Consider the following 23,671-nt stretch of genomic DNA (forward strand, 5'->3'; position numbering starts at 1 on the left):
TTCAGGAGGTACACTACAAAAAAAACAGTTTGGCTGCTGTATTGTTAGCGGGCACAAGACTTTGGAACTCAATGAAAGGGACACTAAGATTATGTGGAAACTTCAAATCCTTTAAAAAAATAGCTAAAAACCTGTCTGTTTGTGAGAGCTTTTCTTACTTGATCGTTCTGAAACCAGTATAGAAAATAGGGCACCGATATGTGATTTGGAAACAGAACAAGTCATTTCTATGCCACATAAACGATAAGTTTGGCAGACTAACTAACTGGACAAACTGTTTTGTTTATCTGATCTTATATACCATGTTCTAACTCAGACATCCAGGCAACTCTAGTCCTCGAGTGCCGGAATCCAACCGGGTTTTCAGGACTTCCCCAATGAATATGCATTGAAAGCAGTGCATGCAAATAGATCTCATGCATATTCATTGGGGAAATCCTGAAAACCCGATTGGATTCCGGCCCTCGAGGACCGGAGTTTTCCATGTCTGTTCTAACTGCTAGTGTTAATTTCAGCCTCATTTATGTTCACCATGTTGCGTCATAATTGGTGCTCTGTGCATAAAAGTTGCCCATATTTATTATGTTTAAAATCACACATAAGCTGCATCATCCACCGTTCCGGGCAATGCACAATATACAGAAGAACATCAAAGTAACAAAAAGCACAGTTACTTACCGTAACAGGTGTTATCCAGGGACAGCAGGCAGATATTCTTGACTGATGGGTGACGGCACCGACGGAGCCCCGGTACGGACAATTTTAGAGTGATTGCACTCTAAGAACTTTAGAAAGTTCTAGCTAGGCCGCACCGCGCGTGCGCGAGTGCCTTCCCGCCCGACAGAGGCGCGCGGTCCCCAGTTAGGATAAGCCAGCTAAGAAGCCAACCCGGGGAGGTGGGAGGGACGCAAGAATATCTGCCTGCTGTCCCTGGATAACACCTGTTACGGTAAGTAACTGTGCTTTATCCCAGGACAAGCAGGCAGCATATTCTTGACTGATGGGTGACCTCCAAGCTAACAAAAAGAGGGATGGAGGGAAGGTTGGCCATTATGAAAATAAATTTTGCAAAACAGATTGGCCGAAGTGTCCATCCCGTCTGGAGAATGAATCCAGACAATAATGAGATGTAAAAGTATGAACTGAGGACCAAGTAGCAGCCTTGCAGATTTCCTCAATAGGAGTGGAACGGAGGAAAGCTACAGATGCTGCCATAGCTCTAATTTTGTGGCCCGTGACAGAACCCTCCAGTGTCAGGCCCGACTGAGCATAACAAAAAGAAACGCAAGCAGCAAGCCAATTGGACAGAGTGCGTTTAGATACAGGATGACCCAGCTTGTTAGGATCAAAGGACAAAAACAGTTGAGGAGATGATCTGTGAGGTTTGGTGCGATCAAGATAGTAAGCCAGAGCACGTTTACAATCCAAGGAATGCAAAGCCTGTTCACCTGGATTAGAATGAGGCTTTGGGAAAAAAACAGGTAGAACGATGGATTGATTAAGGTGAAACTCAGACACAACCTTAGGAAGGAATTTAGGATGTGTACGAAGGACAACCTTATCATGGTGAAAAACAGTGAAAGGTGGATCAGCCACCAGTGCATGGAGCTCACTGACCCTCCTGGCAGAAGTGAGAGCTATCAGAAAGACCACTTTCCAAGTTAGAAATTTAAAATGCGTTGTGGCCAAAGGCTCGAAAGGAGGCTTCATTAACGCAGAAAGAACCACATTAAGATCCCATACAACAGGAGGGGCCTTAAGAGGTGGTTTTACATTGAAAAGGCCTTTCATGAACCTTGAAACTAAGGGATGAGCTGAGAGGGGTTTTCCATGGATCGGCTCATGAAAAGCTGCAATGGCACTAAGGTGGACCCTTATCGAAGAGGATTTAAGACCAGAGTCAGATAAGGACAAAAGATAGTCCAATACCAATCCCACTGCTGTAGATATGGGATTATGGTGATGTAACAGGCACCAGGAAGAAAACCGAGACCACTTCTGCTGGTAACACTGAAGAGTAGACGGTTTCCTGGAGGCATCAATAATAGAACGGACAGGCTGAGAAAGGAGAGCATGAGGTGCAGTCAGCCCGAGAGATACCAAGCTGTCAGGTGCAGAGACTGTAAGTTGGGATGAAGAAGCGTTTGCTGATTCTGTGTAAGTAGTGAAGGAAACAGAGGAAGAGGTATGGGTTCCCTGGAACTGAGTTGAAGTAGAAGGGAAAACCAATGCTGTCTGGGCCACCGTGGAGCGATGAGGATCATGGTGGCTTGTTCCCTCTTGAGCTTGAATAAGGTGCGCAGCATGAGCGGAAGAGGAGGGAATGCATAAAGGAAGAGATTGGTCCAATCCAGAAGAAATGCATCGGGTTCCAGACGGTGAGGAGAGTAAAGTCTGGAGCAAAACCGGGGCAGCTGATGGTTGTGGGGAGCTGCAAAGAGATCCACCTGAGGAGTGCCCCATTGGGAGAAAATGGACTGGAGAGTCGAGGGGTCGAGAGTCCATTCGTGAGGTTGAAGAATTCTGCTGAGATTGTCTGCTAAGCAATTCTGTTCCCCTTGTATGTAGACTGCTTTCAGGAATAGGTGACGAGCAGTCGCCCATGTCCAAATCCTTTGAGCTTCCTGACATAAAGGACGGGATCCCGTCCCTCCTTGTTTGTTGAGGTAATACATTGCAACTTGGTTGTCTGTGCAAATGAGAAGAACCTGAGGAAAGAGGAGATGTTGGAAAGCTTTGAGGGCGTAAAATATCGCTCTGAGTTCCAGGAAATTGATGTGGTGCTTCTTTTCCTGGGTGGTCCAAAACCCCTGAGTTTGGAACTCGTTCAAGTGAGCTCCCCATGCATAGGGGGAGGAATCTGTGGTGATGACTAGTTGATGAGGAGGTAGATGGAACAGTAGACCTCTGGATAGATTTGATGAGTTCAACCACCAAAGAAGCGACTGTCGAAGAGACGAGGTCACAGATATGTGTTGTGAACAAGGATCCGTCGCTTGTGACCACTGAGTCGCTAGGGTCCATTGAGGAGTGCGCAGGTGGAGACGTGCAAAGGGGGTGACATGCACTGTGGATGCCATGTGCCCCAAAAGTACCATCATTTGATTTGCTGAGATGGAAGTTCTCTGGAAAACCTGCTGACAGAGATGAAGGATGGTGTGAAGGCGGTTTGGAGGAAGAAACGCCCTCATTTGAACAGTATCCAGAATGGCTCCAATGAATTGAAGTCGCTGAGTTGGAATGAGGTGTGACTTGGGTAGATTGATCTCGAACCCCAACAGTCGAAGGAAGGAAATGGTCTGATTGGTGGCTATGTGAACGGACTGAGGAGAAGGAGCCTTGATGAGCCAGTCGTCCAGATAAGGGAAGACTTGAAAATTGTGGGAGCGGAGATAAGCTGCGACCACAATCAGACATTTGGTGAATACCCTGGGAGAGGAGGCTAAGCCGAAGGGTAGCACCTTGTATTGGTAATGATGTTGGTTGACAAGAAAGCGAAGGTATTGTCTGGACATCAGATGAATTGGAATGTGAGTATACGCCTCCTTGAGATCGAGGGAACATAGCCAGTCTTCCTGAGAGAGAAGAGGATATAGGGTGGCAAGAGATAACATCTTGAACTTCTCCTTGACCAGACATTTGTTGAGGTCTCTGAGATCTAATATTGGTCTGAGATCTCCGGTTTTTTTGGGGACAAGAAAGTACCGGGAATAAAATCCCAGGCCTTGCTGGTCTAGAGGAACTGGTTCGATGGCATTGAGAAGGAGGAGGGATTGAACCTCCTGACCGAGAAGGAGGGACTGAGCCTTGTTGGAAGCAGACTCTTTTGGTAGACTTAACGGTGGAGGAGTCTGAAAGTTTAGGGCATATCCGTGAGCGATGATAGCAAGTACCCACTGGTCGGAGGTAATTGCTTCCCATCGAGACAGAAAAACCTGGAGTCGACCTCCTATGGGCTGAGTTTGAAGGCATGAGGGAGGAAGACTGGCAATGTTCTCGAGAAGAGAGTCAAAAGGGCTGTGTAGACTTAGGTTGAACAGCCGGTTTTACAGCAGACTGTTGTTGTTGACGAGCCTGTTGCTGCTGTTGACGCTGCCTGCGAGGTTGAGGAGGATGAGTCTGAGCTGGGCGAGCAGAAAACCTTCTTTGATAAGAAGGTTGTTGCCTGAATGGACGAGAAGGAGGAGGCTTCTTCTTGTTTTTCAACAAGGAGTCCCACCTAGTCTCATGCGCGGAGAGCTTTTGTGTGGCGGTATCCATGGACTCCCCAAACAGCTCATCCCCAAGACAAGGCGCATTGGCTAGTCGGTCTTGATGGTTTACGTCCAGTTCCGAGACCCGTAGCCATGCCAACCTTCTCATTGCTACAGAAATAGCAGTGGCCCGTGACGTCAGTTCAAAAGTATCATAAATGGAACGGACCATAAACTTCCTTAGTTGCAAAAGACTAGAAGTACATTGCTGGAAAGCAGGAAGTTTACGGTCCGGAATGTACTTTTGAAAAGAGGTCACCTGTTGAATGAGATGCTTCAGGTAAAACGAGAAGTGGAATGCGTAATTACCTGAACGGTTGGCCAGCATGGCGTTTTGGTAAAGGCGCTTTCCAAATTTATCCATGGCCTTTCCTTCTCTGCCAGGAGGAACAGAGGCGTAAACACTGGCACCTACAGACTTCTTCAGGGTTGATTCCACCAACAAGGATTCATGGGGAAGTTGTTGCTTATCGAACCCTGGAATTGGAATGACTTTATAAAGAGATTCCAATTTTCTTGGGGCTCCCGGGATGGTTAAGGGAGTTTCCAAGTTCTTATAGAAAGTTTCCCTCAAGATATCATGGAGGGGCAACTTTAAGAACTCCTTAGGAGGATGATCAAAGTCCAAGGCATCTAAGAATGCCTTGGACTTTTTAGAATCAGACTCCAAAGGAATTGAAAGGGTGTCTGACATTTCCCTTAAAAATTTGGTAAATGAGGAGTGCTCTGGCTTAGTAGCAGGGTCTTGCACCGATACATCCTCCTCTTCAGATGAATAATCTTCCTCGGTACCGAGGTGATCATCCGAGTCATCCCACAAGTCAGGGTCCCGTACCGATTGGAGACGGCCCTGAGAAAGTGGAGTCGAGGTGCCAACATGTTTAGTCTTGCGTACCGATTTCCCCGAACGGTTGGAGACGGTACCAGGAGAGTGTAGAACGGTACGGGGCTCAGAGAACGGTACCGGTTCAGAAGTGTCCGGAGCAGAATGTCGTTTCGGCTCCGCTGAAAGAATAGGCATGGACATGGATTTGTGCGGTGCCGACAAAGTCGATGTCAATAAAAGGGGTTGATCGACGGTCGGCACCGAAGGCTCACTGGGTACCGACACTGGAGGATTCGGTGTCAACAGAGCCGGGAGCAAATGTTGTAGTTGCTGTTTAAGCTGGACCTGGAGGATAGAGGCAATGCGCTCATCCAACGTAGGTCCCGATTGCACCGGTACCGGTCTTTTCTTGCTCGGTACCTTCGGTGCCGCTCGACGCTCGGGTGAAGTCGATGCCGATGACGAGGCAGTGACTTCAATGGGAGCGGAGCGTTTACGGGGCCGGCGCTCAGTCTGCAGGACTTGGCTCACTGCATGCTCGACTGGTGGCCCTAGGACAGTAGGGGAAGGCTTCTTAGCCGGCTTACCTACAGGGACCGACGTCGGCGATGTATCTGTCGGTGCCGAGACAGTCGGTGTCAATTTGGAGGAAGTTGCCGATGTCGATACTGGTGCAACTTCCATGTCGGTGCCGAACAGAATTCGTTGTTGAATTTGTCGGTTTTTTAAAGTTCTTTTTTGTAAAGAACTACAGCGGGTGCAGGTGTCAGCCCTATGGTCCGGACCCAGACACTGAAGGCACCACTTGTGCGGGTCGGAGAGAGATATAGGGCGCGCACACCGCTGACACTTTTTGAAACCCGGTGACGGGGGCATGAAGGGAAAAACCGCTGTAGCAAAATCGAAGCCGGAGGCTTCGATGGTGCCAACAGGCCCCGCCGGGGTAGTCAATAAAAAGTGAAAAAAATAAAACAATTTTTTTTTTTTTTTTTACAAACGGTAAAAGAACAAGAAAGAAATAAAAAGAAGAGAAAAATACGCGCGAGCGGGAAGGCAAGTGAACAGTTAAGGAAAAAACTTCCAACAGCCGTTGGAAACACGCGTCTTCTTAGCTCCGCGGAATTAAGAAAACTGGGGACCGCGCGCCTCTGTCGGGCGGGAAGGCACTCGCGCACGCGCGGTGCGGCCTAGCTAGAACTTTCTAAAGTTCTTAGAGTGCAATCACTCTAAAATTGTCCGTACCGGGGCTCCGTCGGTGCCGTCACCCATCAGTCAAGAATATGCTGCCTGCTTGTCCTGGGATAACACAATTATTACAAATTATACCACGAAAGAAAGAAAACACTGCTTCTACCTGGCATTTAAAAAAAAAAAAAAAAATCTTCTCATAACAACCAAAATTACAAGTTCTAACTTCCACTTTGCAAAGTGGCTTGCTGGAAAAATGGTGCCTTGAGAGTCTTCCTGGAAGTCATGACATTTGTCTCAATTCTCATGTTTCCCATTAGTTCAGTGAGCTCTGTTGAGCATGCAACAGTAACAGCCTAGGTACAGGTTTCACATACGTATATGAAACAATTGTGCTGATGGGAACTAAAATAAATTCAAGCCCTTTGAACGCCAAATGCACAGAATCCTGTAGAGCAATGTTCTTCAACCACCGGTGAATGGACCATTGCCGGTCCACAAAAATTTCCTGCCGGTCCACAGGGCCAGCATGTGCATCAGGCCCAAAACAGTGTTCTTCAACAGCCGGTCCACGGTGCGATCGATGCGGCGTTAACTTCGAGCCAGCTCCCTCTTCCTAACTGATTCAGTGCACAAAGCAATGGGCAGTGGCTCCTACGGGCATCCTGCGCCTGAACCGGAAGCTTTCTCTCTGACGTTGCAGCGTCAGAGGGAAGGCTTCCAGATGAGGCACAGGACGTGCAAGGTGCAATTAGTACTATTATGGGGGCGGGGTCTGGGGTGGAGATTGGGTAGAGATGGGCGGGGTCTGGCCCACAACTTAGCCCAGTGTTCTTCAACCATCGGTCCATGGACCGATGCCGGTCCACAGAATAATTATTTTATTTCTGCCGGTCCATAGGTGTAAAAAGGTTGAAAAACAGTGCTGTAGAGTGTTAAAATTGTACTATGGAGCAGCTCCACTTGGTGTTCTATGCATCAAACTCAAAATTTTAAAACTTCACCCTCTGCAATCAGGTTAGATTTGATTTAACTCACTAGTCATAAAGACTTGGTTTAAATTATGTGCGCAACATTACAAATGGATTAATGGAATTCATTTATCAAAACACTGGATGAATATATAGCTTCATGCTACGTACATAATAAAAAACTAATCCTTATTTCATGATGAATAACTTTTGGGCTATAATGTATCTTAAATAGAAAACTATCTTTAGATAGAATGTTTTTTAGGGCCAAAATCCATTTTTTAAAAATCCAATTTAAATAAAAATAAAAAAAATCCATACACTTTTAAATCATTGTTTTTTATCCACCCTATCTGCAATGCTAGAAACCAATGGAACAAATTCAGATAAATAAAAATGTTAACACCAGTCCGGAGAGAAGTGGTTGAATTCTGTATGGCTAGCAATGCCTTAAGCAAAATACCAGGCCAGCTGAGATAAAGAGAAATATAGTAATCAAGCCTAGAAGGAAGATGACAGTGTTATACTGTCCTACAGTGGTTTGGCTCGAGGAACAATTTCAGTTTTCATAATAAGCAAAGTATATAGCGCAAAAATCTAACTACAGCTGTTATTTGGATTTTGGAGCTTCATAAAAAATGACTGTGGGATCACTCCAAGACTCTGAACATGTGACAAAACAGGAATAGAGTCACAAAACAGGAATATAGCAGGAATACAAAACAGTGTGACAGTAGGAGTGACAAAACAGGAAAGCAGCAGGCTTTGCAACAGCTCTACACAACATAATTTCATTTCTCCATTATTTATTGCTAGCTTATTTGCAAACATACTATATATTGCTCAACAGCTTTCATGCAGACAGCAGCTATTTGAAAGATGTGTCCAAAGTAGGTTGTCACTAGCAAAAAAGAACGATTAATCAGCAGCATATATTCTACAGGACATATTGCAGGCACTTCTTATAACTATTATGATATCCATTTCTGTTTCCTCCTTTGCCACCCACAATACTTACATAAAAAATTAAGAAGAAATTAAGTAGGGTCATTCACAGTAGCCAATATGCATTATACATGAGCTTGTTCACAACTAGTCTCTGCATGCCTTTCCCAGTCTACTTCTGCTCTTTCATGGCTTGTGTTATAACATAGCAGCATAGTAGATGACAGCAATAAAGACCTACATGGTCCATCCAGTCTGCCCAACAAGATAAATTCCACTGAGGGAGGTGGTAGAGACAAAAATAGTGGCAGAAGTTAAAAAAATAAGTACGGGATGAACATAGAAGGTCCCTAATCAGAAAATGGCATATAGAACATAACTTGATTGCATGTGTCGAGTGGTGCTTAGTTGGAAACTTCAGCTGTGAAGAACTAAGGCTTTTATGGACTTTGCCCATTATATGTCAAGATAGCTTAAGTTGGGTTGGAGAAGGCTTTGACGGCAACTCCAGTGTCCTGATCGTAAGGACAGTGTTGGGCAGCCTTCTACGGTCCATGTCCCAGAAATGGCAAAGAAAGAGCAGGATCAAGTATTTTATATCACATTGTTGGTTTAATTAGGGTTACCAGATTTTCCATTTGGAAAATCCGGACCCCTAGGCCTGCTAAGTTCCACCCACCCACCCCATTACGCCCTAATCACACCCCCAATCCTGCCCTAGCCCCGACCCCCAGCTGCCTGCTCTCGTCAGGCAGGACAGCGTCCATGCTTGTGACGCAATGATGTCACACACAGGCGTGCGTGACATCATTGTGTGGCATCCGTGTATGCGTGGATGTCCTCCTGCCTGACATTGATTTGTTCCAAGCTTTTCAAAACATGGACTAAGTGCCAGGTTTTGAAAAGCAGTCCAAACGCCCGGCCATGTCCTCAAAAGGAGGACAAGTTTGGGGAAATCCGGACGTCTGGTAACCCTAGGTTGAATCAGCTTGTCAAGCTCTGTCTATGGCCATATTCAAAACTAGGATCAAGGCCCACCTTTTTGAGACGGCTGCTTTTAACTCCTATTCACCTGCTCAGTACCCATGTCGGTTTTAATCATTCCCACCATAAGTAATTCCCTAATCCTTTATTTGTCCTTTTGGTGTCAGGTCAAAAGTGCGCCGGGACAAAGGCGCTCCCAGACAATTTAGCGCAGCGCGGAGGCGCACGCCGCACAAAATTACTGTTTTAGAGCTCCACTTCAGTGGAGAAGATGCGGTATATAAACCTAAGGCTTAGTTTAGTTTAGTTTAGTTTAGGGCTCCGACGGAGGGGGCGTGGGGGGAACCCCCCCACTTTACTTAATAGAGATCGCGCTGCGTTGTGGAGGCATTGTGGGGGGTGTGGGGGGTTGTAACCCCTCACATTTTACTGAAAACTTCACTTTTTCCCTGTTTTTAGGGAAAATGTTCTGTTTACAGTAAAATGTGGACGGTTACAACCCCCCAAACCCCCCATAACGCCGGCGCGATCTCTATTAAGTAAGCTGGGGGGCTCCCCAACAAAACCTCCCGTCGGATCCCCTAAAAACTGTAATTTTCTTCGGCGCCTCCGTCTTGCGCTCAGTTGTCGGCGCGCGCCTTTGTCTTTCGCAGGGTTGTCTATGAACCGTCCTTTTTGACTGTCCAGATTAGATTGTAAACTCTATTGAGCAGTGACCATCTCATATGTGTTTAATGTACAGCACTTTTTATATCTAGTAGAAATGTTAAGTAGTAGAGCAGAAATAATAATGGGTGTGAATACTGGGCAGACTGGAAGGGCCGTTCAGGCTGTCATTCGCATTATCTGCCATGTTACTATTCAGCCAGCGATCAGCATTTTACTGACCTCCGCAAGCGTTATACCCAGAAATTCAATGCTGAGCCATGTCTAGGCTTCAGCACTGAATTTTGGGATATACAGAGACAGCGAAAACATAACCAGTTAAGTGCAATATTCTTCATGGCCAATTGGGTACAGAACTGTAGTACAAAATGCTTAGGGTGAACCTAGTAATACCCTGTCAAAGACAGAAATTCATCCAATATAGTAATTCTCTAGACTTGTGTGTCTAGGGAAATAGCACTACAAAAACAAACAAACCAGGTAAAAAAAAAAGATCATCTTTGATACAAAATGCTCTCTAGCAAGTCCTTTCTTATTACCTAAAGCACAACTATGGTATCTGGATTGTATTATTGACACGTGAGGCAAGTGTCTGGAATTTCTATCAAATGCAGAGGGCAGACACCATGCAGCAGACATTGCTTGGCAGACCCAGTAGAATTCCCTTACGTTTAAAGCTCAACAGGAAAAAGCATTTCAATACAGCCATAGCATCAACCAAGCCGAAAATTCCCACCTGCTGTTATCTCCCCCCACCCCCTCGCTACAGACCACTCAAGGATATGCAACACTAGCTCCAAACATTGTGAGAAAGCACTAACAGCATGGTTCATGATATTCTTTCCACCACCTCTGCATATCTATGTGCATGCATGCATCTCTGTGTGAACTGCATGTGTTGTCTGTGGGGAATAGCTAGGGATTGCGACGTTTTGGAGGAGATATTTTTTAGGGGAGGTGCAGTAGTTGCAGTGGCTAGTATTTGAAGATGGGGGCACAACTTTTAGGAGTGACAATAGTTGCAGCGACTGATTTTTTTTGGGGGGAGGGCAGTTTGCAGGGTGGTGAAGTAGCTGCAGGGCTGAAGCTATTGTGTGTTGTATTTTTTGAGGAAGGAATATTTTTATTTATTTATTTATTCAATTTTCTATACCATTCTCCCAGGGAGCTCAGAACGGTTTAGATCAGGAGTGTCAAAGTCCCTCCTCGAGGGCCACAATCCAGTCGGGTTTTCAGGATTTCCCCAATAAATATGCATGAGATCTATTAAAATATAATGAAAGCAGTGCATGCAAATAGATCTCATGCATATTCATTGGAGAAATCCTGAAAACCTGATTGAATTGTGGCCCTCAAGGAGGGACTTTGACACCCCTGGTTTAGATGAATTTATTCAGGTATTCAAGCATTTTTCCCTGTCTGTCCTGGTGGGCTCACAATCTATCTAAAGTAGGGCAATGGTGGGATTAAGTGACTGGCCCAGGGTCACAAGGAGCAGCGTGGGTTTGAACCCACAACCTCAGGGAGCTGAGGCTGTAGCTTTAACCACTGTACCACACTCTGCCTCCTGAATATGGGCCAGTTGTGAGGATAATTGTTGTTGTCCAGGGATACCTTGAAGAAAGCCACAGCATGATGGCTGAAACGTTGGTTCTACCTACCCAGACGTGGCAAGACCCAAACAGCAACAGTCATGACGCCAGCCGCAGAAGATAGTGTGAAGATAGTTTTTAGAGTGGAGCAATTATGGGATAGTTTTAGAGGTGCGGCAGTTTGAAGGGTGGTAGTACAACTGAGAAGGGGTAATCTGGGGGGGGATCAGGCAGTTTGTGGGGAGAGGGAACAGTTACAAGGTGTTATTTTCTGGTTGTGGAGCAGCTGAAGAGGGATGCAGCTGCCATGAGGTTGCCGCAGAAACTCACAGCAGCCATTTTCAACAGCGAGTCTGCACGGGGTAAGAGTCCATTCACCTTTGGACTACCAGGGCATTAAAAGGTAGGCTGTGAATGGGTTCAGGGGCGGGAATGGGGCAGAGTGGAGCAGAGCCAGCTGGGTCAGGATGCGGGAGGGATCGCTCCAGTCTTGAGTTACTGCTAGACACCAGAGCTTAAGGCAGACTCACAGAAGGGCTGCAATGGCTATGGATAGGTCTGGGGCTGCCAAGCTAGGCCTAGAGCTTGGTCTGGGGCAGATCAGGAAAGGACATCTCACGGAAGAACATAAGAACATAAAAATAACCTTACTAGGTCAGATCAATGGTCCATCTAGCCCAGTAGCCTGTCCTCAAGGTGGCCAATCCAGGTCACTAGTACGTGAACTTTTGAAAGAGCCACCTAGTTCTGACAGAGTCCCTTGAATATCTGGGGGTCTTATTCAACATGGCAAAATGCTGAACCAGTCATCCAAGTATGGGTGTACTTGCCAACCAGTTCTGTGTGGATGAGCAGCCACCATCACCATAATCTTGGTGAAAATTTGGGGCACCATTGCCAGCCCAAAGGGAAGTGCTGAGAACAGATAGTGATTCTCTAACACACGAAAGCTCAGGAGCTTTCAGTGTTCCAAGAAGACTGGGACTTGATGGTAAGCTTCTGTTAAATCTAGGGCAGCCAGACACTCTCTTGGCTCCACTGCTGCGATGACAGACCAAACAGTCTCTATCCAGAACTGAAGAACTCTCAGGGCCGCGTTGACGTGCTTGAGATCCTCCGAGCTTTTCTTGGGCAGAACAATGTATATGGAGTATGTGCCAGAGCCTGAGTCTTCTCGAGGGACTGGTTCTATGGCTTGAATATCTAGCAACCTTCGGAATGTTGCCCAAACCTTTTCTTCCTTCTTTGGCAGGCCTAATAGCAAATCTACAAACTCTATCTTGTAATCCTCTCTGATAATCTCCAGGACCCAGCAGTCAGACGTTATCCATTCCCAGGCTACCAGATAGTCTGAGAGCCGACCTCCAATCTTCAAAGGAGTGGCTTGAGGGTTGGCGTCATTGTGGCTTTTTGGCTGGCCCTGCAGAGCGGAAACCTGAATCTTGGTTCCTACGGTTCCTACGGTCCAGAGAATTTCTGTCTGGAACCTTGAAAGGCTCTCTGAGTAAAGGCTCTTGTTGAGTACTAGTGAGCGAACCGGGACCCACAAAAGGACCCCCGGTACTGGCTTCTGGCTGCTTGGGGTCTGTCATTTGGTAAAATCTTGTAAACTGGCCATAAAAACTATCTAGGCCCTTGCCAAACAGCATCTGTCCCCTGAATGGAAGCCTGTTCAGTGTTGCTTTAGAGAACAGATGTCAAAGTCGGTCCTCAAGGGCCGCAATTCAGCCGGGTTTTCAGGATTTCTCCAATGAATATGCATGAGATCTATTAGCATACAATGAAAGCAGTGCATACAAACAGATCTCATGCATATTCATTGGGGGAAATCCTGAAAACCCGACTGGATTGCGGCCCTCGAGGAATGACTTTGACACCCCTGCTTAGAGGCTGAATTACCCACCCATTGTCTGATCCAAAGTATATGAAGGGTGAAGATCGAATTTGCCAAGACATTCCCCATGACTCTGATTATATCATAGCACATCCACCTTGTGTCCTGTGTGTAATTAAATTGTGTGCTCTTTCGAGCAGGGACCATCTCTTGCATATTTAATGTACAGTGTTGCATGATCTTGTAGCGCTATAGAAATAATTAATAGTAGTAGTAGTATGTAGCTCACTCCAGCTAACACAAGCTGTGGCAAGGGATCAGCCTCTGCCAGGCTCTGATTTCAGAGCCTGAAACGACAGGCATGTACCACGAAGGTGGCCGTGGTTGTAACCTTAATCCTTAAGACTAGAGCCTCAAACTTCCTCCTGAGGACCATATTCACTCTGCAGTCCTTCCTCATTTTGTAGTAAAGTGCATTTGGTTACCTGGGCTACCAGGGAATTCACCATTGGCATAGCAAACATTTGCTGGAATTCCTGATCCATGGGATACAGATTAATCATGATTTTAGCAACCTTCAGGAAGCCTTCAGAGGTATCCCAGGGCTCTGTGACTAGGATCCTCTTGTGTGGGTGCCACAGAAAAGAAGTGGGCTGAGCCCCAACCCCACTCAGAAGAGAACACTGAGCAGAAGGGGCTTGTGGAAGGTCTATCTTCAGTTCTTGAAGGGACTTGGTAATGATCTGGAGCAATGCAGAGGACTTAAAACAGTCAGTGACCAGAAGGATCCGCTCCCTGGTCTACAGTAGAGAGCTGCACGGGAACGGGGACGACGGGAATCCCGCGGGACCCGCGGGCATCCCGCAGGTTCCCCCTTCGGGTCACGGGGATCCCGTGGGGACACCCCCTAGGGTCGCGGGAATCCCATGGGGACGCCCCCTAGGGTCACAGGGATCCCGTGGGGACGCCTCCGAGGGTCGCAGGGTTCCTGCGGGGCTGGATTTACTAAGTCGCGTGGCTTTTCTCCCTATCTGCTCTGCTTGCAGCACAGAGCCAAAAGGAAGTCTTCCCGACGTCAGCGCTGACGTCGGAGGGGAGGGAGGGCTTAAACAAAGCCCTCCCTCCCTCCCTCCGATGTCAGCGCTGATGTCGGGAAGACTTCCGTTCGGCTCTGTGCTGCAGGCAGGGTAGGTAAGGAGGAGTAGCCTCGCGGCTAGAGTGGCTACCAAGGGAGGGGGGCGGTCCGCCCCGCCCCGGGTGCAGCACAGCCGGCCAGGTCCCCTTACTTTTGTGGCGCTTCCCCGACCGACTGACAACAGCCCTGGTCCGACAAACCTCCCTGCCCTTAACCGTGAATCTAAATTACCTTCTTACAGCAGCTGTAAGAAGGAAATTTAGATTCGCGGCTAAGGGCAGGGAGGTTTGTCAGACCCGGGCTGTTGTCGGTCGGTCGGTCGGGGAAGCGCCACAAAAGTAAGGGGACCTGGCCGGCTGTGCTGCACCCGGGGCGGGAGAGAAGGAGGGAGGAGAAGGACGCTGAAAGCACTGGGGAAGACAAAGGGGTGGAGAAGGACGCTGAAAGGACATGGGGAAGACGGGGGGGTGTGGGGTGAAGAAGGACGCTGAAAGGCCATGGGGAAGACGGGGGGGTGGAGAAGGACGCTGAAAGGCCATGGGGAAGACAGAGAGGGAGAAGGACGCTGAAAGGACATGGGGAAGACAGAGGGGGGAGAAGGACACTGAAAGGACATGGGGAAGACAGAGGGGGGAAAAGGACACTGAAAGGACATGGGGAAGACAGAGGGGGGAGAAGGATGCTGACAGGACATGGGGTAGATGGTGGGGAGAAGGACACTGAAAGGAAATGGGGAAGAGAGAGTGGGGATAAGACGCTGGCAGGGAAGAAGACAGAGATGCCAGACTATGGAGGGAGCGGAGGGAAGAAGATGGGTGCCAGACCAATTTGGAAGGGGGGAGAAAGGGAGAGGCACAGTAACAGAGCAAATGGAAGACGCAGAAGGAAGAGAGACAGTGGATGGAAGGAACTGAATGAGAACATGAGGAAAGCAGAAACCAGGCAACAAAGGTAGGAAAAGAATTCTATTTCTTTTTTTCTTTTTTTTTTTTTGCTTCAAGATAAAGTAGTATATTAGTTGTGTTGATAAAAATTTATAAACAAAAGAGGCTCTGGTAGAAACCCGTTTACAAAGTATGTATTCTTCCCAATTAATATTTCCAAATTAATAAAGTCTTTTTGCTTATTTGTAAATGGGTTTCTACCAGAGCCTTTAATTCAGTAGCATAATTAAATGAAATAACTATTTCTGAAGTTTATAGGGACGGGCGGGGACGGAGGGGATTCCTCACGGGGACGGGCGGGGACGGAGGGGATTCCTCGCGGGGACGGGTGGGGACGGAGGGATTCCTCACGGGGACGGGTGGGGACGGGTGGGATTCCTCATGGGGACGGGTGAGACTTTGGCGGGGAGGGGTGGGGACGGGTGGGATTTCTGTCCCCGCGCAACTCTCTAGTCTACAGCTGATATTGCCTCCTGGTCCTCCATACGAGAGGCTGCCTCTCCCACTAGGGAAGACTCACTTTGGGACAATATAGGAATTAAATCTGATCCCTCATCCACCAAGTCCCTGTCTAAGGGACCATCTGAGTCCAGAATAGACTATGCTCTCAGGAAAGAAGTGCTCTGAGTATCCAGAGGAGCCTGCGCGCTGCTCTGCTTGCCAGCACACCTAACAGGCAGAGTTTTGTCTTGGGAATACGCCTTTCATAGCAGATTAATGAACTTCAGGTTAAAGGCCTGAGCGGGCAACTCTCCTTTCACCTTAGGGTAAAACAAATGCCTTTTTTGGACTGCAAAGCATCTACGCCCTTAAGATGTACAGGGTCGCTATCCTGGGGCTCCAGAAAGTGTTTTATTCCCACTTATGGGACCATCTGCCTTTCTCCAGCCCTAAAGGACTGTGGAGGGGCTAAACCCAAAGCTTCTGCTCCTCCATCTTGTGTTATGCAGTGTGTGGCACAAGGGTACTCTTCAGCCACCCATCCAGTGCAAATAAGGCATGATTTAGGGGTATTAGGGTCTGAGGACTCCATCAGTTCTGAGCCAAAGTGAAGTATTTTGAAGAAGTTGGATAACTTTGAAAAAAATTGGGAAATCTAAGATGGCTGCAGTAGTAGCGTTTTGGTGCCAAAAATAACTTCAAAATGCTTGAGGGTTGACCAAAAAATTCAAAAAAATAGGATTTCAGAGGAGCGGGGACCAAAGACCTAACTGCGGAAACAGAAAAAAAACCTCCCCCACCATCCTGATTTTCTCCATAGGCTATCACAGTCTGTACTCACAGACCATGTGCTGGGAAAATGGTGCTGCAGCCTGCTTCAACTCCTTTAAAGTGTAGCTGGATCTGGCAGGGTTCTCTGCCTCAAGTCGCCGGTCAGCTGCCACGCTGAGATCTTTAGGCTGGCAGTCAGACCGTAGTCGGACTGATCCTCTATTTCCCCTCCCCAACCAGGCCATGACATAGAAAAAAAGGGGGGAGGCAAAAGCTGCAGCCAGCACCCTGAGTGCCCTGAAGGACTACTCTTGATGCCTAACAGCCTTTGCTCTAGCTCCTGACCAAGTCAAGGAAGTGAACAAATGCTGAGGGTCCGGAACCCTGAGCTCCACAAATCTTTAAGCCGGCTGGCTATAAAGGTCCCTGAAGAATACACCTGCCAGCTGCAGAATTAAATGTCTGCCCTTCTCCAAGCAGGCAAAGCAATCCCTTGAAGCAGCGCAAAAAATTCCACAAAGCCGAAAAACTAAAAAAGACACCCAAAACAAAAAAGAAATAAATGGAGCAGAGCAGAGAGACACCTTTATGCTTACCAGCAGAAGGAAGAACTGAAGGGGGCAGCAGAGACCATGAATAAGGAGGAGGAGTTGAAAAGCTATGACAGACATCTTCTGCAGTATGCTCGTGAGTAAGTTTCAAGTTTATTGGGTATTTATATACCGCCTATCAAGGTTTATCTAAGCAGTTTTTACAATCAGGTACTCAAGTATTTTCCTTATCTGACCCAGTGGAGTACAGATATATAAACCTATGGTTCAGCATGCCATCCCTAATGCGCTGGAAACAACTGTTAGGGTGAACCTTTTTTAAATTTTCATTCAGCTACATAAAAATGGTGCTGTACAGATACAAGTCAATGATGTATGTTAGTCCAGCTGACTGTCCAAAAATAAATGTGGATAAGAAAATGCATATTATGATACCTTTCTGCTGCATTAATTTTAATACACTTCTTGAAAAGCATTGAGGAGTTACAACCAATCAAAAACATGCTAAAAATGTTAACTTCCTTGTAATAATATGATAGAGAAACAAAGTACACATAGTACATGAACAAATTTAGTGGGTATGAAGAAATCACACATGCCCAAGAAATGTTGATATAATTATATTTGCAATTCACCAGCAAAAAAAGTGCAGACATTCTAGGCAAGTTTTAAATCGTCACCTCCTGTCAGATCAAAAACCTGCCAGGATATTAGCATTGGTCCTTTCCTTTCAAGTTCATTTTTGTTCCTCCTACCTGGTTCTATTTGTTTTCTTTTAAGCTATAAACTATATACATTCTAGCTCACATATCTACGTCCACCACTTCCTTCTCCAAGTACAATCAGTCAAACCCAGCATTAATGTATTATCTTACACACTAAATTCTAACCACTTTAAAAACACCCTCCTTTCATCTCTCAGCCCTCACATCACATACACGGAACTTGAAATCAAGAAAGGAAAATTATAGACACAGATTGGACAGAGTTATTGTGGACTGTAAAACTGCTTTAATTCTGATGGCTGACTGGTAATCAGACTGACTTTCTAGTTCCTTGAAGATTCATGAAATATATTGTAATTGTTTCTGATTTTTGTTCTTTCCATTCATTTATCATATCTCTCACAAAAAATGCAATCACCTGAAGCCTCTATTTAAACAAAAAAAAATAATTCACTTATCATAATTTGATTTGAATTGTTTATCAGAAACCAAAAAGAGGAGAGAGCTTTAACATGTAAGCAAAAAACTAGTTTGTAAAGTTTGAGATTTAACTTGTAAGTGAAAACCAAAAGTTCAGAGGTCAATATTCAAAACAATTAGAATATAAGTGTTGCCATATTGGGACAGATCAAAGGTCCATCAAACTCAGTATCCTGTTTCCAATCCATGTTACCAATACAGGGCAAGCAGTGGCTTTTCCCGTGTCTTTCTCAATAACAGACTATGGACTTTTCCTCCAGGAACTTATCCAAACCTTTCTTAAAACCAGCCACACTATCCGCTCTTACCACATCCTTTGAAAATGCATTCCAGAGCTTAACTGTTCTCTGAGTAAAAAAGTATTTCCTCCTATTGATTTTAAAAGTATTTCCCTGTAACTTCATCGAGTGTCCCCTAGTCTTTGTAATTTTTGACGAAGTGAAAAATAGTTCCACTTATACCCGTTCTACTCCACTCAGGATTTTGTAGACTTCAATCATATCTCCCCTCAGCCGTCTCTTTTCCAAGCTGAAGAGCCCTAACCATTTTAGTCTTTCCTCATACGAGAGGAGTTCCATCCCCTTTACCATCTTGGTCGCTCTTCTTTGAACCTTTTCTAGCGCCACTATATCTTTCTTGAGATAAGGAGGCCAAAACTGAACGCATTACTCTTAATTTTCCTATGATACATTTGCTTTCTGCTCAAATTCTTTTGAATAAATTTATTACTGAAACACTGGGAACCCCTAACCAGAGATAAGTTTTGTAGATAGCTTAGCTTACCCCTCTCTGTACTAGTTCATAGATAACCCCGCGAAAGACAAAGGCGTGCGCCGACAACTGAGCGCAAGACGGAGGTGCGTGCCGAAGAAAATTACAGTTTTTAGGGGCTCCGATGGGGGGGTTTTGTTGGGGAGCCCCCCCCAGTTTACTTAATAGAGATCGCGCCGGCGTTGGGGGGGGTTGGGGGGTTGTAACCCTCCACATTTTACTGTAAACTTAACTTTTTCCCTAAAAACAGGGAAAAAGTGAAATTTTCAGTAAAATGTGGGGGGTTACAACCCCCCACACCCCCCACAACGCGGCGCGATCTCTATTAAGTAAAGTGGGTGGGCTCCCCCCCACGGCCCCCCCTCATCGGAGCCGTAAAAACTGTAATTTTCTGCGGCGCGCACCTCCGGCTGCGCTCAATTGTCTGCGCACGCCTTTGTCCCGGCGCGCTTTTGACCTGACACCCTCTGTACTGCTCCAACGGTCATAGAGTTCCTATGAGCGTCTGAGCAGTGCAGAGCATTCAGCATGCTGACCGGTGCTAAAAACCTCTTCCATGCTTTTGTAAAAGGAGGGGGTTACTGTATGCAGTACCTAAGTTGACTGGAAAGAAGATTCACACAGATGGGTGAGTGGATCATTTAGAGCCTTCGGGAAATTTCAGTTTAACTTTCTTTAAGTCTAACAGGATACTATCAATACAAGATCCGCATGCCCATGTATATAAAGGTAGTCTAAACATTTTTACACATACAGTATAGGACTAGATTCAGTAAATGGTGGTCAAAATTCAATGCCGAAAAAAATCTACACGGAGTGCTAGTCTTAAATGGTTCTCTGAGTTAGATGACGTTTATAGAATTGCACTTAAGAGAGTCAACTTCACGCTAAACTTTAGGCACACAGATTTAGGTGCAGATCTCCAGTATTCAGCAATGCTGCATACATCTTTGGTGAACACCCCTAATCCACCCCTGTCCATCCAATGACCACACCTCCTTTTGAATTGTGCATTAAAAGATTTGTGCAGGATCTTTACAGAATAACACGTAGCAAGATGAGCGCGCAGATCCAAATTGTTGCCATATATTGCCAATAATTGATTGTTAGCACTGAATTATTGGCATCGATTGGCTCGATAGCCAATTTGGTTGTGCACACATCTCAGAATAGTGCATAATTTTGCACATCATTTATAAAATCCGGTGGATAATACATGCATAAGTGTTAGTGCCAATTTTATAAAAGTTACCTTTCTAATTTCTAGTTGGACCCTATGGTATCAACAGAAGTAGAAAAAACAAACAAACAACTTACCATCTCGATTAAGAAATATACAGCATTACTTCCTCAGTGGCCACATATGCAGTATAAAACAACAAATCTAAGATGCACATAGTTCAGCTGTGTACACCATCTGCTTTTAACACACTGACATGACATTGCTGTTATACAACCTATTAGGGGCATGAAGATGGTGTTACAGTTGATAGATCAGACCTACCAACTGTGATTCAATGAGCCATAACTGTGATCAGAGTGAAAGATACACAGACTAGTCTGGAAACGACACATATTAAGTTTCCAAGATACTAGCAAGACACTATCACCAATTGCAAACGCTTCTTACTGTTAAACAGAACGGATAGCAACACTTCCAAGTGCTTGCTTATTTCGCCAATGCAGGGTTCTGTTCACTTTCATGCTCCAGATTAAGCAGAATGAATTTGTGGGTACCCTGTGTGCCAACTGTACAGTACACTGCATAGACTAGACAGAAGCTGAAACATTTATCCTGCATTCTTATTACTACAATGTCAAATGTATACCAAATCTCATAACACATCAGAGCTTTGGAACACAAACACACATCTCGCGTCGGGAAAAGTGTACACAAAGATGAGCATCTCACTGTGGTGTTCAGGTAGCGAGTGCATTTATTTTGGGCAACTTGCCAGGATCTCTTTATATTTCCCAAACTAAATTCTGCTGAATCACTCATGAAACAATCAAGGCCTACAAATTAGGATTGTATTCATATTTGATTCAGCCCCAAATATATTAAATCACTATTTGGGCGAATACAAATTATCTGGGTCTCTGCTGTGCTAAATCCTACTGAAATAAACAATTTATCACCTATTTCACATTGCTTATTTTATTATTTGTTATGTTAAAGCTCAATGCCCATTATTTGTATTTGGCCAAATATTTTTCATTATTCGTATTTGGATGCATAATAAAATGTGCTATTCAGTATAGCTCTAATATACAGTGGTACCTTGGATTACGAGCATAATCCGTTCCAGGAGCATGCTCGTAATCCAAAATGCTCGTTTATCAAAGCGAGTTTCCCCATAGGAAATAATGGAAACTCGCTTTGATGCGTTCTCCCCCCCGAGAACCGGCATAGCTCCCCTCGAAGGCCCCCCCCCCCCGCGATCAGGCACCCCCCTGCGATCCGGCACCCCCCCTGCCTCGAACCGGCACTCCCCCCGACAAGATCTGACATCCCCCCCGACACAATTGGCACCCCCCCCGTCGCTTCTTACCCTCATCTGGGCACTCTTGAAAATCGGCTTCCTCCTCTGCTGGGCCTTGAGCATCTGAGCATGCTCAATGCCTGAGAGTTCACGGTTTCCGAGGCACCGATTTGCAAATGTTTTGCTCATCTTGCAAAACTCGCAAACCGGTGCACTCGTAAACCGAGGTACCACTGTATACTTAAACGCTTACTCTCACATAATTACTAGTTGCTTATAACACAGTGTACATACCTGCATGAAAACTGATCAGCAGGACAGTAAGAGAGGACACCTGTACTGTACTATCACACCACCGCTTTCATTATCTGTTTTTTCCAGGTTTGTAAATATATCTGGACACAGGCTGAAACCAATAAATGTAATGCCAAGGTCCCACCCTATCTTTTCACAGCAAGTACCTTATCTTTTACACCACCATATTCAGCTGAAATTGCTAGAAAAGTTTAAGCTGGGGAGATACAACTCTGCAGTCAAGTGTAAAGATGATAAACCAACCTGATTGATAGAGTTGGCAGCACAGGAAGCCAGGCCAGTTCCAAAGGAAGCAAGCAGGAAACAACTCAGGTCAAAGGGCACTGGAGCCATAGCAAAGCCGGCTGATGCTGTGGTTACAACCAAAGCTACAACACAGAATCACAGGGAACAATGTTACAATATCAATATGTGATCTATGAGTTACATTTTTCAAAACAATATCATTCCATTTGCATGGAGAGTCTAGTTCAGTGTTTTTCAACCGCTGTTCCGCGGCACAGTAGTGTGCCGCGAGATGTTGCCTGGTGTGCCGCAGGGCCGCCATCAGGGCAGTACTACCAGTCCTGCATTCAGGGGCCCGGAGCTGACAGGGGGCCCGAGGCAGGGGCGCCAGTAGCTCGCCAAGGCAAAGTGAGTCGATCACCCAGGACTCACTTTGTCTTCGCGATCTAATCTATCGAGGCGATAAGTCTTCTTCTCCCCGACGTCAATTCTGCAGTCGGAGAGGAAGTTCGGGCCAGCCAATCGCTGCCTGGCTGGGCGGAACTTCCTCTCCGATTGCAGAATTGACATCAGGGAGAGCATGCGTCGGCGTCGGCTTTGGGGCCTGTTATCCATTGGTGGGTCCTGTTCCCCGATGGCAGCGGCAGTGGCTTGGGGAATGGCAGGGAGAAAGAAAGAAAGGGGGCAGGCAGGGAAACAGAAGGAAAGAAGAGAAACAGAAAAAAAGAAAGAAAGGTCAGGGAGAGAGGAAGAAAAAGTTGGGGGAGGGAATGAGGTGTGGAGGAGAGAAAGCATACAGGCTGATAAAAGGGAAGAAAGATTGGATGCACAGTCAGAAGAAGAAAGTGCAACCAGAAATCACCAGACAAGGTAGGAAAAATGATTTTATTTTAAATTTAGCAAAGTGGAGGCAGTATTACCACAGTTTTCAAAGGAATTTGCCCAAATAACTTAATAGTTAACTGGGTAAATTCCCAGAGATGAAAACTTCCCTTCACTTACTATGCACAGTTCTGAATTTATATCTGCTGTCTATATTTTACAATATGGTCACCTTTTACTAAACCGCAATAGTGGTTTTTAGCGCAGGGAGCCTATGAGCGTCAAGAGCAGCGCTGGGCATTCAGCGCAGCTCCCTGCGCTAAAAACTGCTATTGTGGTTTAATAAAAAGGATGGAGGGTATATTTGTCTATTTTTGTATGCTATAAAAACCAAATACAGAGAGAGACTGAGAGCTGTCGACGAAGAGCTACGTGTGTGTCTTTCTTCGATTCCAGCCAGAATATCAGCTTTGTGTTCAGCCAAACAGGCCCAGGTTTCGCACTGAATAAAGTATTTTATAATTTTTCACTATTCTGTTTACTTAATATTTCATAATAAAGTAATTATAAAATACTTTCTTTGTGTTTATTTGATTCCTATTCAAGAGAATTACTTTATATATAGTCAATATAGGCACAGAGTTAAATTTTTTAACATTTTCTAATGGTGGTGTGCCTCGTGATTTTTTTCATAAAACAAGTGTGCCTTTGCCCAAAAAAGGTTGAAAAACACTGGTCTAGTTCACGGG

The 23,671-nt window shown here is 45.7% G+C and overlaps 1 protein-coding gene across 1 annotated transcript in view; it reads right to left on the reverse strand.

Moving 5' to 3' along the window:
* The window catches only part of LOC117368380 (protoheme IX farnesyltransferase, mitochondrial), a 368,703-nt gene that overhangs the window by 273,779 nt on the left and 71,253 nt on the right, over nt 1-23,671 (reverse strand). The window contains exon 4 of the mRNA XM_033961979.1: nt 22,119-22,243. Coding sequence (XP_033817870.1) covers nt 22,119-22,243 — 125 coding nt within the window. The remainder of the gene's footprint in view (nt 1-22,118; nt 22,244-23,671) is intronic.

The sequence above is a fragment of the Geotrypetes seraphini genome, chromosome 10 (assembly GCF_902459505.1).
Source record: "Geotrypetes seraphini chromosome 10, aGeoSer1.1, whole genome shotgun sequence".
In the NCBI taxonomy this organism is placed as follows: Eukaryota; Metazoa; Chordata; class Amphibia; order Gymnophiona; family Dermophiidae; genus Geotrypetes; species Geotrypetes seraphini.